Genomic DNA, 14,331 nt, shown 5'->3' with positions numbered 1-14,331 from the left:
TGGAATTTCACAATAAGAGCAGGCATAACAGTATGTTAATTCTACTACAGAAGAAACTTGTTGTTCTTTGCAAATAGCTGGAAATACATGTTTATACATCAGTGTTGGAGAAAAAGAGTTGGAAAATACCAGATTGATTGGTAAAAATCCAATATTGTGCATCTATAATTTAGACTTTTATGGAAACAAACAAGGAAACAAAAATAAATGTCCTGTAGTTGCCTCACCTGGGATGACTGAGATGGTTTTCAGTGCTCGTAGTACTCTGAAGGTCCTTAATGCAGAGACGTTTCCAAGGTCTACGAATTCTGTTAGATATCTGCAATTTGATAGACAGAGAAAAGAGATTAACAAAGCAAGTTTTCATCACTGAGGTGAATAGTTTATCTGTAGGATTTCTGATTCTGCACATCACGTTCATCAGGTTTTAATAAAAGTCTACTTACTGGCTCAGTGTTTTATAATTTTATCACCCAGCTCATGAAAACTTGTAGTGAATTAATGTATACTTAGTAAAACTGTAGTGTGCATAAAATGTGTCGGTCAATTATACAACTGAAAATAACTGTTATTTTGTCATTTGGAGAGAATGCAAACAAGCAGTGACCACAACACTGACATGTACAGTTGAGTCAATATATAATTGCAGGACTTTTTGTAACATAGTTGACATTTTTGCTGTTTAAAATCTAAAATCAACATGACCACCTATAACTAAACACCACATGGTATTTTAACTGAAAGATTCTTATAAATATTATATACATGACTGAGTAAAATTGAAACTGAAAGTTATTTATAAAGATATTGTAGTAAACCTGTTGACATGCCATAAAACCACACTTGACTCACACACTACTTTATATTAAATAACTCAGAAAGCCTTGGAGTCTTGCCAGGCTTTTCTTCAGGAGGAAATTACATCATGTGGAGCAGGTCATGTGATCTGGAATTAACACACTTCCTTGAGAGGTGTTTTTGTAATGGGGAACTGAGTTGAAGGTGATTTCTCGAACACAGATCCAATTAGTTATTTTCCATATAAAATTTGGAACATAACAAAAAAAAAATATCTGTCATGATTATCTCAACTTAGTAAAAAGAACACAATCAAACTATTTTTTTTAATAAGCTCATTTTATTATTGTTTAGCTAATTAGAAGGTGGTTGTTATTAACTTTGGACAGTTATTTAGTTGGCATTTAAGTGAAATCCAGTCATTTTTATTAATAAGTGATTATTTCCATAATAAATAATTCTGAAATTTGTAAAGACGTGATCATAATGAACACAGAAAACATGACGGGTTTTTTTTACTTTTAATAAAAAGGTATACAATATATCTCTCATGGACTTCAAAAGTCCCTAGATTATATATTGACCCAGTTACAGATTCAGCAGCTTCAGAGCAACATTATCATATGGAATCGTGTTTCAATATAAAACAGATAATTCCAAATACATCACTACTGTATCACAATAGACACTGCACTTCAGTTTTACAATCTCTTTACTCCTCATTACTTATGACCAATTATTTTCTATTTTTTAGGAATGTTGCTTATCATGCTTGTTGTTACTGCATTGATGTTGAATTAGTCACTTAATGTGTGCGTCTTTTTTGCTAAAAGAAAACCTCTACCTCCTGCTGCCTCAAACAATGCTAGAAGTGCCTTTTTTATTCATAGACCATCGATATACATTTTTTTTCCACTTTTATCCAAAGCGACATATATCTGAGAGTAGATACAACATGAGCAATGATGCAGTAAGTGAACCAAAAACAGTACATTTGCAGCCCTGAGCTGGATGATAATTCTACCTCCTATCTCGTGTGATTCGGTGTCATTATAAAAATGTGTTTGGTACTGGCAAGAAGAAATGACTAATGAATTAGCTGGCTGAACCTTAATTAATCAAAAACCAAATGACAGCTTTCCGTGTGTCTACACTCAGTAAAAGGTGATTTTGTCTCGCTGTTTCCAAACACAGCAAATGTCCTATCAGGATGATAGGTTTCAGACAATGCAGCAGCGTGGAGAGGTCACCTGTCTAATCTGCCACCTGCATCATGGTTACTGAGTCATTTCACACATCTCTGACCTCCACAATAGGCTTATCGTTCAGGTGTTTCAAATCACCACAGAGGAGGACTGATTGACTGCGGTCACGCTGACATTACAGAGAAATATTATAGATAATGTTCTTTAATCTGCTCCTCGTTACAAAAAAGGCTGCACAGGTGCTGCAAAGGTTAAAAATACTTAATCAAATAACAAAAATAATTGACTATATTTGACCCTGATTACAGTTTAGCAATTAGATTATAGTTACACCGTCAAGAATTACTTGATTATGTTTTATTACCTCTATATTGAAATATTGAAGCTTTTTAAATGCTAATCAGTGCCTCCCGCATGTTGTGGAATCCACAAAGTACACCTGTAGTCTGTGACAGTGCTGTTTTTGTAAGGATAGTCTGATTTGATTAGCTGTAAATACCTAATATGCAAAATGCATTTTACCTGTGTTAAAAATGTTCTGAGATATCTGAAAAAGAATATCTGTGGAACTTGCAGCAGTGTGTATTTTTTTTTTTTTTAGTATGAAAGACAACATTTTCAATATTTTATTTTGAAGTAACTCAAAAGCAATCCAAAATAAATATTTTTGTAGCAATACAATGGATTTTGTAATCAGCTATAAAAATTGCCATGTAATTTGCATGACTACATTTAACAGTAATCTGACACAGCTTTACATAAAAAAGATATTTCTACTTACGCCATGACGATGACAGTGAAGTCCAGCCAGTTCCATGGATCTCTGAGGAAGGTGAACGGCACTATACAGAATCCTCTCGCAAACATCTTTATTGCTGACTCAAAAGTGTAAATGCCAGTGAAAGTATACCTGGAAAATATTGAAGGAGGAGGAAGAAAAGCTACATTAGTACTGAACACAATGATGCACAGGAAGCTTTCAAATCAATCACATTCATCACTGCGAGAGCTGAAAATCAACCTAAGAACCAAGGATTCGTAGTAAAATAACTATGGAGGCCTAATGTCACTGGAAGAGTTTGTGCAAGACATGAAATAACATGCTAAAACAGCAGTGAAAATAACATAAGGAACACATAAATTATGTTTCTTCATACAGCAACGAATGATGATACGTTACTGATTTTTAAAAAAGTGAATTTATTGCTTCTTAATGGTGTCTTATTTTCACTGGTGTTTAAACAAAGTGCTAAACAAGGAATTCCACATGGCGAACCTTTTATCATGACATGAATAAGCAGCATTACAAACGGAAATGCAAACTACAATAAAAACGCATTAAAAGTAATACGTAACTAATTTTTAAATGGTGCTCTAAAATAATCCAAACAGAGCATTTGCGACCTTTAAACAAGTAAAAATTTATGGCTGAAATGTTATTAGAAGCCTCCAAGTTGCTCCAGTTCATCAGTTTAAATGGAAAGCCAAATAAAAAGTTCACCAGACGCCCTCCTCTTTCCTCCCTCTGGCCATCAGACGGTACAACTCATCACTGAGTGGTCAGGGGGGTCTCTGTCTGGATCACAAAAGGACTGAACCAATGTGATTATGGTATGTCTATGCACCTTATGTAGTTTTACTATAACAGTTACTCTTACTACCTGTCAAATCACTTTAGATCACTTAAATCACTTTCAATCACTGTGCCTTTAATGTGTAAATACTGTATATTGACTCTTAATTACATTTAGTATTCTATAGATTTTAAAATTTTGTTTACAGTATTGCTTATAGTATTGCACAACAAGTTTTTTTTTTCTTTTTTAGAGTTTTTTTGTTGTTGTATGTAAGCTGTTGAACACTTTAATTTCAGTTGGGATTACGAAAGTATCTATCTATCTATCTATCTATCTATCTATCTATCTATCTATCTATCTATCTATCTATCTATCTATCTATCTATCTATCTATCTATCTATCTATCTATCTATCTATCTATCCATCTGTCCATCTATCTATCTATCTGTCCATCTATCTACTATCCATCTATCTATCCATCTATCTATCCATCCATCCATCCATCCATCCGTCCGTCCGTCCGTCCATAGAAGTAGATTTTACATTTCAGTAGTGAGCTTTGCCAAGCAGGAGACTGAGAACAGCCCAGCTAAACATCAAGAGTGGTGTCTTTTTTCAAACTCTTTGCAAGAAAAGCAAATTGTTCATTTTTTCACATTTATTCTAAATGAAGTGCTGAAGTGGCATAAAGTAAATCAGCAGTCGATAGCCTGTACATGCAGGCAGCACGTCACATGCTCAGCCGCATCTTTAGTTCACGTTTCTCAGTTTTCATTCATGCTTTCGTCAACATGCAAACGTGGCGCTCCGAACGCACTGAACGCTCCATGCATCGTGTACTTACATGTAAACTGATTCTCCCATTGTGACTGACAAAGCAACAAACCCCAGCAAAACTCCACATTAGAAAACATGTAGCTCAGTTTTGGGATTAGAAAGGAGAAGCAGAAATAGTGCGTTTACTCACTCCAGGTATTTGGTCCATGTAGGCGGGTCAGACATGGCCATGAAGAAACAGTTGGTCAGAATGGTGAACATTATGAAATAGCTAAACAACGTGGAAAGGAGGTTAAGGAAAGTGCACAGTGGCAATTTACAGTTTCACAGGCAAGTAAGTTTTTTGTGATAAGCCGACATTGTACCCAAACAAGGCAGACCTGATTTATTCTAATCCTGTGAAAGATACCCATTAGGATAAACAGTCCTGCGTGTACCGGCAGCGCTGTGGCTATGATAAAGGCAGATTATGGAAAATGTAAGTAAATTCCATTTAACATGAAATCAGTAGAGTGATATCATCTCCTATATGACTGAATGAGATCATAGCCAAGGATCTGATAAACTGGCAAAAGATGGAATGACCACAATGATTAAAGCATTTCAGGATAAAGTGATTAAAAAGTCGTCAAAATATGAATCTTAATTATTGCATCAAATCAAATTAATTGTAAAATGCACCTATAGTTTCTGTATTAGGGCTTATTTAGCATGTAGTTAATAATCTTTCAGCTTCAGAGAATCAATAGCAGTTGATAGATGTGACAGCATTTAATATATATTTTAATCAATAGATGCTCTGTAATCTATAACACAGACGACACGGAGAGGAAAAACTCCGCTCTGCATGTAAATTACGAATCGTCTGTCTGAGAACTAATAGGCAGCCATCACATGATGTGAAATCTCCTTGCTCTTATTTCATTTCAGAGATTAAAAGAGGGATATGAGGGGATTTGGATTGCAATGCCAGAGAGGACCATTACAAAGCTGTTTCAAAAATGGGACTATGGAAAAATCCAATAGAAACCTACGGGGGGAAATCGGTAAATATTAAAAATTGGCTTATCTGTCAGTGGGACATGCAAATAGGAGAAGAATTTGGACTTTTCTTTGGAATTTAATGAACGTTATGGTGGGAACTTTTGACAGCGGTTTGATCACAGGAGGGATGTTACCACAAATGGATGCACACTGGGAGGAACAGCTTTACTTTGTAGCTGGTTGTCAAGCGCTGATGTACAACAGCAATACCTGACTGCTTAAGAATGATCAGTACTTTATCAGTTTCAGGCTCATCTATTCCTGTTTTAAGTTTACATTTTCTCCTTTCTCTATTTTCTCTACATGCATGTATTTTTCTTTAGTTAACCCTCCTGTTGTCCTCATTTATGGGCACCAAAAAAATTGTTTTCTTGTCTGAAAAATATCCAAAAATTCAGCAAAAAAAAATTCCCCAAATTTTGGAAAATTTGCAAAACCTTCAGGAAGAAAATTTCAATAATTCCTTAAAAGTTTCCCTTAAAAGTTTTATTTTTAAAAAATCCCCCAAATTTGGCAAGAAAATTCTTGTAAATATTTTCAAAAAAATAGCAAAAATCTTCCATAAAAATCCTAAAAAAGTGATTACATATATATTCGTAAAACTTCAAATATTGTCTTAAGAAAATTCACATAAAAATCAACCAAAATTCAGCGAAATTCACTGGATTTTGGTTGATTTTTATGTGAATGTTCTTAAGAGAATATTAGAAGTTTCTTTTTTTCCACCAAAAAAATGTTCAAAGATTTCCCAAAAATGTTGAAAATGTGGACATCAGAGGTTTCTCTGTGAAAATACATATATTTTTTCCACATTTTCAAACTTTAAAACGGGTCAATTTTGACCCGCAGGATGACACAAGGGTTAAAGTCAGAAGGAGACGTGTGCACCGAGCAGCCACTAAAAGGATATGCATGGACCAGAACTTTTATGGCGATTGTTCTGATGAAGTGAAATGGCGTAAATATGTAAAGTGCCGATGTGGAGCTGAATCTGAAGATGGCCTTCCCTTTGTTAAGTACGATGAAAGTCTGAAAAGAAAGCAAAAAGACAGAAGCGGAACACAGATATGACTGACAAAACATTTTCAAATAATAATAAAAAATCACAATCTGCAAATACATTAGATTGTAAGAAGTCAACACAACGTAAATGCATCTCTCAAACAGATTTTCTTTCTGATGATCTGAAGCCACGTGTTTTTCAGTTCTTTGCAGAGAAACTCCACAGCAGCTCTGAGCAGACGTGCAGCTGTTTTCTTTCCTGACAGTGGAGCTGCCGTGTTGCGTCTCTCTCTCTGTCTACCATCTGTGTTAACTTCCACCACAAGCATTTCTGCCCCTAGTAATGGAGGCAACTCCAAAGCGGGCTCAACCTTTCTCCAACAGATGTGGCATTTATTTAAATATTTTTTCGTCTTTGGATAATCCGCCCATCCAGCAGCACATCACATGCCAAAACAAAGAGACCCTGAGAATGACTGCCACGTCCTTTTTCATCTCTCCGTAAGCGGCCCATTAACGGGCAGCAGCCTGATCTACTGACTCTGCAAATCAAAAACTTGCTAATCCCATTTCTGCATCTGCAAGAGACCTAAAGAGAAGCGGTAACACAGTTCACGTCTTCGCGGGCTGCTCTGAGGCACCACTTGGTCAGTTTGGTAAAAACACCAGCTGACTTGGTGGATCACTAACATATCAAGTTCACAGTCCAGATGAGGGTTTGAGTTAAAATTCCACATGCAGGGAAACAGCAACTCTCACACCAATATCACATGCAAGTGTTCGTAACCAGTTATCGTTTTTAGCTCATTAGCCTTTATTGAGATGCTTTAGTTTAAAAGTGTGGAGAAATTAGTGAAAAACAAGTTCATCAGAAGCTAATACGAAGCTTCAGGAGGCAAGTAAAGTTGTTGTCTTCCTTCGTGTAACTTATTCCTCTTTAATTTCCCATTAAAGAGATCTTAACTTTACTAAATGCTCAAGTAATATCATATATACTGGTGAAGCTTAATAAAAATTTAAAACAAACTTGTCTACAATTGCTTCCACTGTACGTAAGAGTTGTTAATGGCGAGTATCAAAAAAGAGGAAGAAAGAAAACCAGTTTTTAATGTACATATAAACACGAGTGTTATTCTTAGACAGACTTGAAGACATCAAAGTCTATTCTTTATGCTGATCCATCCTTTGACTATCCTTTGCCATCATGTCATCGATGTGTTTTCTGCCAATAATCAGCAGCAATTATCTTAATGAAAATGCACCACAGGCACAAGTCTTTAATCTATAGAAAAGAAATGTTTTGTTCATTTTAATTAATTTTAAAAGAAGCTGCTGTATTAAATGAACATTGAAAATATTTACTCTTTTGTTCTAATGGCCCCTTCAGATAAGTAATATTAATAATATTTCAGTCATTTTATAAACAAAACATTCTTTGGACATACTGTCATCAGTGTTAATGTGAATATATTATTGGTCGAATAAATCAAGCAATGCTTCACATTTGCCTGTGTGAAATACAATTTTTTCACAATTATCTGATATATTGTGGACTAAATTTATCAGTCAATTGTCATATTAATATTAATTAATGTTAGTTGTAGTCCTACTTAACAGTGACACTCAACTTACAGGCCTTGAGCCAGTTTAGGAATGTTAAAGGTTACCACCGACCATTTTCTGATAGAAAAATTAAAATAAACTGAGACTGGGATATTTCTTTTGTTTGCTTGTTTCTTTACATAATAAATGTTAGTAAGGTAATCTGAAGTTAAATCATGATGAGTTATGGGTCTTTTAATGTTTATTCATTATATCAAATAACTCTTTTTATTATTACTGTTTCTTGGCTTCCTTACAGTTTGCAAAAGTGGCCCTTAAGTCTTTCCATGCCTAAAACGAATGCAGTTCCTCCTGGCCTTTCTTTAAAGTTACTTTAGAATAATCGCAGTTGAGACACAAACATCTTAAAATTTCAACTTTCACACACTCACACAGGAACTCACCCTCTGGTTCTTGTAGTAAAAGGGATCGATATCTTCCAGTGGCACCCCGATAAGCTCTGGAGGGATGTCGCCGAAGATGCGTGGCAGCTGCTTGCCTGCCTCCAGGTCGGCCCTGGGTTTTGGTGGCTCTGCGTTCCTGTGAGTCTCGTGGCAATCCTTGGCCTTCTTGGCCTGCTCCTCCGCAATCCGCTGCTCCAAGGCAGCCAAGGATTCGCGAGTGAACCGCCGCAAGCCATCAGGACCCGTTGGTAACAGCATGGCTGCCATCTTTTCATCCTGATTCTCCTGTACTAGAATTTACTTACAGCTGCAGGCCGGTGAGTGGAGACGCAGAAAAAGCAGAGAGGGAAGAAGGTGTGAAAAATAAAACTTTCAATTTCAATCATGGAAGCGTATAAAATACAGCCAGAGACATTCTTGGATCACCTTCCAGTGTCTCTTTGTATCAGTAGTTTGTACAACAAATTAAAGTTGTATTTACGTTTTTGAATTCCATAAATGTGATTTAATGAATTTTTTTATAGAAGCAATGAAGGAACATTGTATCGTGTCAGACAGTGTTGCTCATAGTAATAAACCCACAGAGAATCACCACCTATTTCTCTCAGAACATCTTTAAATCTGTCAGCAAATTGTTCAGATTTTGTTTCACTGTTGACTGAGTCTTTCAGCTCTCATTAACATAGTTTCTAGCAGCAGCAGGCAGCAAGTTTCAGAGAAAATGCTCTGATGAACCCATTGTATAATATGGTTGTAGTTTAGTTCTGTTGATTTTCCTCCCGGACCTTGTTTTTTCTACAGTTAAAGACAACAACAATAAAAGAGGGGCCAGAAAGATTACGTTAAAAAACTATAGATTACTGTAAGGTTGGCAAACTGTAAAATCAATGGAAAACATGTTGTAAAATTGTATTTTTAGCTGATTTAAAAACTATTTGATGTGGACATTATCTGTAGTTTTGTTGCGTTTTTTCCATTCAATGAGTAATTTAATCTTTTTTTTTTATTTTACAAGATCCTATCTGTAACTGAAAAAAAAGAGAAACTCTGGGAAAAAAATGGTTATTTGCCATTTTTAATTTTTCATATTTATTTTTTTCTAGATTTAAAGCACAAAATATCAGACAAAACATTGTAATTTTATGATCAATCATTTCAGAAGATTAAAAAAACTACCATTTGTAAGGATGCAAATTTTTGATGTGGACATTATTTACAGTTTTATCCTGTTTTGTTGTTTAACACAGTTAACGTGTAAATTAATCCTATTTTTCTGTGATTTTACTTGTCTGTGATTTCACTAAATTTAGAAAATGTAATCTGTAAAAATAATTAAGAAGCATAATGTTCAAAACAGTTCAAAACATTTTGTGTATTTCTTTTACAGCACACCTTTGGGTTTGTCTGATGTTCCTCATTCCTGTGTGGCTGCCTTTGCCTACCTTGTGTCTGTTTACCACCTGCATCAGTTCCCTTCATTCCAGTGTGTTTCCTTGTGTTTTTTTTTGCTTTTACCTTTCGGACCGAACTTATTGCTTTTGTTCAACAGTCTCCTGTAGCTATAGTTTGCTTCCCTGACAGTCTTTGTTTCATGTCTACCTGCCTGTGAGTCTCTCTGTGCGCATTTGGGTGCATATTCATTAATAAGCAGGTGGACTATTTTATTGATAAAGGATCAAATATTTTCTCCAGGGGTTGGTGGAGACCAAAACAGAGCTAAAAGAGAATGAATATAAGGACTTAAATTTATCCAGTGACCACAAACATGAGTCCCCACTCCTTCAGGTGTGCTGGAAGTGTGCTGCATCAACTTTATGAGGTGATTGTCTGTCAGTATATCTTTTACAGATTTGTGTGCTGCTCCCAAAAGCTCAAAAAATCTGCTGCTGTCAGTTTAAAGCCTCTGTGAATTTGAACATTTCTGACTCTGGCACTCCCAGTGCTAACAAAAAAAGACCTAAATCCAGCCCGAGGGACGCTAAGATGATTAGAATGATTCGATTCTACAAACAGTGGCTTCAGACAGTTTTTATAACACGAAAGAGGTCCTATAAAAACTCGTCTGAATTGGATTTTCCAATAAAGTGTCTTCAGTTTTCCAGAAAACATTATAACTCACTCAAACAGCAATTAAGATCCAGGAAACAGTGCTTACTAAAGTCTTCTCACATTTTCTAGTTCAAACATTGTGTAATCACAATATATTCTATGAAGACTTAAGTCAAAAGCTGGATTACCTCTTATTTGATCGGAAGTTTGTCCAGACTGAGGTCAAAAGACATTATCTAATTTTTTGTATCGTTACCATCGACTTCATGTTTCTTAAATGTCTCAACCAAAAGAAGGGAGACATAGTTTTGCATCAGAGAGATTAGATCCAAAGTCTGTAGGTCTGACCACAGGGGGGTTTACTGGAAGTGGTTTAGGATGCTGATCACTTGTTGATCACGTCAGGTCAAACTATGGAAACTGCAGGGCATGAACACATGTATCAGTAAACTGAACTTGACTTAAGCACTTTATGTGCTTAAATTAAACTGTGTACTATGGGCCTATTTTACAGGAGACATCTTAACTTGTCACAGCAGGAAAAACACCTATAATTATATTAATTATTTCCACATTATACCTAGAACAAGTGCTGCTTTTGTGCATGCTGGTTCACTGTCATGTCTTACTGGGATGCTTTGAATGGAGCCATAATGAATATACCCGTCCTGCAAAGATGCAGAGCGTGAGTGGAGCTGAGGCAGGCCGTGGACTGTCCTTTGATGGCAACCATCTGTCCCTAAAAGAGGCCACGCCCTTAATTATGCCTAATTTTAAGCCTTGATACAATTTCAACAGACAAGGTAAATAATACTTCATCCTCCATACAGTTGTCATAAAAGATTAAAATAGCCATTGAGGCCAAAACAGTTTTTGCACCAGGCTGTAAAAATGTTTATTTCTGTTATTAAGTTAAACATTTTAACATGGGGAGTCTATAGGGACCGACTTGCCTTTGGAACAAGTCTCGAGTGGCCGTTAAAGGAACTGCAGTTTTTACCACTTTCATGTTGGTTTTGCAGCCCAACCAACACTGAGAGGATATATCTAGCTTTTTGTTGATTGGGTGCTGGACAGGGAGCTGGTTTAACAACCCAAAATGGTAAAGTTGCAGGCCAGACAACCAAAACAACAAGCTGAAAGTTGACAGCAATTTTCAATATGAGCAGTCTCTTTCACATTACACACAATCATTAGAGCCATTGTTCATGTACAGCCCAATCTCACAAAATGAGTGCAATATCCACATTGGTCCACAAAATGTTGCTAAAAATTGCTGTAAAACTGTGAGATGCTTATGTATTTCAGGCTTTGCTCTTGCAGCAAGAGAACAACGGAGTCTTGTGTTTAGTCATTGCATAGGTGTATTTTAAGCAAAACGATTAATTTTTCCAAAGTTTAACTAAATTTTTTCGTAGCATAAAGCAAGCAGCAACTGAAGAGTGACTGAAAACTAAACATCAATTGCAATGCATTTGTACAGATGCATTTTAACACAAACCATGACCTTTTTCTAAATATAGTCAAATAGTTTTGGTGTCTAAATTTAAGAAAGTAGTTTCAAAGTGTGAAACCAAAGCATAAATTGACTGGAAATGACTGAAATAGTGAAAATTCATCAAACAACAGGACCACAGGGGACTGGAACCCCATTTTCTTGGGTTAAAGTGGGTTAAAGTGTTGTGGTCTGTGCCTCTTTTACCCCTCTGTCTTCCTCAAATGGACTTTGCGGCACTTTTAATGTGGAAATAGGAATGAACTGGTGAGTAACGTGATGTGATCAAGAGAAACGAACGGGCCATAAAGGGCAAACATTTCACAATTTTACAGCCTTTATTGTGAAACAAGCATGTTTTTGCACAGTGGACCAACACTTTTTTTGTGTGTGAGACCGTGTTTGATATAAAAAAAAAAAATTAGTGATTAGACTCTGAAAGATAAACAACTGAAGAAAACACAATACCTGCAGCGCTGTGTATGCAGTGGAATATTGAATATGACCAGATCACGAATACAGTAGACATTAAGGGACAAAGATTCTGATAACTTCCTGTTTACTGCTGCTATATTCTAAATAATTCTTTAAACTGAATTAGGCAGAACAATCCTGATTGTATAAAGACACAAACTAATTTTTAGTTAGACAGTTTGTAGTTCATCTCAGCCTTTCCACAACCAAAAACTCACTCCTACATTTTAGCTGGTGATGGAGTCTGATATTTTAATAACCGAAAAAGCTTTGCAAAGAGAGGATTACATTTCTGTGTTCCCCTGTTGACAGAGAAATATCATTGTATCCTTTTCATATTGACTAAGCTCTGTGACTTTTCCATCTCCTCCTGTCCTGAAATGCATTGATCCCTTCACACGTCCAGCCAGACGCTAGTTATCTGCTTTCATTTGATCTGCTTATTTGGCCCAGTTTGATCTCAGATCAGCTCGTCTCATACACTGAATCCACTGCTTCCCATTTGCTATGAAAATAAAGAGGTTATGGTGCATTTACAACGTCACAAAGCAGATAAACGGGTTCAAAGCAATGGTATTTCTGATGTGACGGGATGTGACGAATAGTTGAGAGAAACGCAGCCCCAGTGTTACTTCTATAAAAGGTAATAAGTGATACAGAGCTGTGATGATGACCCAGTCTGTGAATTACACAAACTGTATGTCACTACTGTTAATCAACATATCTAACAGTGTGCAGTTTTTCTTTGTACAGCAGCTTATGAGTAAGAGGAAATGGTTGTAAAGTATTACAGTCAACAGAGAGAGAGAGAGAGAGGGAAAAAAGTATTTTAGTTGAATGAAATTTAATTCCCATAACAGCCAGATGTGATATGTTCATCACCACTGCAAATAATTAAGATAATTAGATTGTAAGTAGAGCAGAGCACATGCATGCACAACCACATGACACGGATTCTGCAATATGACATTCAAATTGTCATAAAACAAAGCTTAAAAAATAATCTGTCCGAGGAGATTGCAAATTTTCTCAGGAAATGAATGAGCAATAGTTTGTTCTGTTTTATCATCTTCCACCAATTTTACAATAGACAGTAAATAAAACTGCTCAAGTGATGATTCATTTTTCAAACATTTCTCTAATCAACCACTCTGGAGCAACAATTCATCAAATACTTGTTTCACCATAAACACTGTAAAGCAGTCTGATGTATTTCTGATGAAGGTTAAAACACTTTTTGTTTTTTATCAGGTTGAGGTTTAGTTAATGCATCCAAACCTACAACATCATGACTTAAAGGCAGGGCTGTAATCATAACACACACTGGGGAGGACACTTAAAATCCCCCCGGCTCAAAATATAGTGATATAAAAATTAGAAACAAAAAATGAATAATAAATGCATTGTTATAATAGGCAACCATGCCTAGAAGCAATGATAAACTACATTTGCCATTATCATTAGTATGAATTTTAGCATTATGGTGTACTGTATCTGTGATTTGTCCAAATATTGTTGCTGCTGCACCACTGTCAAACACTGTGCTCTCTTTCTGATTACTGTAGAATTTAATAAAAAAAAGTGCAAAACTAGAACGCAAAGTGAATGTTGGCTTAGCAACGCCCCCAGTAACAGTGGTAGTTCTTGTCATGTTATGACAATGATAATTTTATCAGTGGTTACTGTCATGCAAAGTCATGTTAAATTCCTGTCAGAACCTTGGCTACCTTGCGTATATTTGGTGCACTAACTACAGAGATGGATTACTGTTCCCATCAGTTGTTTATAGGATGCTTAATGTTATTGCAGCACAGCACCAGTAGTAACACTTTAGTCAGGACATGCACGAAGAGGTTAAGTTAGCATCAATATGTCGCCTTGCATGGGAACATATCATATTTTG

The 14,331-nt window shown here is 36.0% G+C and overlaps 1 protein-coding gene across 3 annotated transcripts in view; it reads right to left on the bottom strand.

Annotated features, from left to right (window-relative positions):
• The window catches only part of scn12aa (sodium channel, voltage gated, type XII, alpha a), a 60,624-nt gene that overhangs the window by 36,419 nt on the left and 9,874 nt on the right, over positions 1–14,331 (bottom strand). For all 3 annotated transcript variants that reach the window (XM_055014090.1, XM_055014089.1, XM_055014091.1), the window contains 5 exons: positions 8,411–8,717; positions 6,314–6,431; positions 4,549–4,639; positions 2,785–2,913; positions 228–319 (listed from right to left, as the gene is read on the bottom strand). In XM_055014090.1, the coding sequence (XP_054870065.1) occupies positions 228–319; positions 2,785–2,913; positions 4,549–4,639; positions 6,314–6,431; positions 8,411–8,677 (697 nt within the window). In that variant the 5' untranslated portion in view covers positions 8,678–8,717. The remainder of the gene's footprint in view (positions 1–227; positions 320–2,784; positions 2,914–4,548; positions 4,640–6,313; positions 6,432–8,410; positions 8,718–14,331) is intronic.

Source organism: Amphiprion ocellaris, chromosome 10, assembly GCF_022539595.1.
Source record: "Amphiprion ocellaris isolate individual 3 ecotype Okinawa chromosome 10, ASM2253959v1, whole genome shotgun sequence".
NCBI lineage: Eukaryota > Metazoa > Chordata > Actinopteri > Pomacentridae > Amphiprion > Amphiprion ocellaris.
The sequence above is the reverse complement of the archived record's forward strand: the minus strand, read 5'-3'. Positions and strand labels throughout refer to the sequence as shown.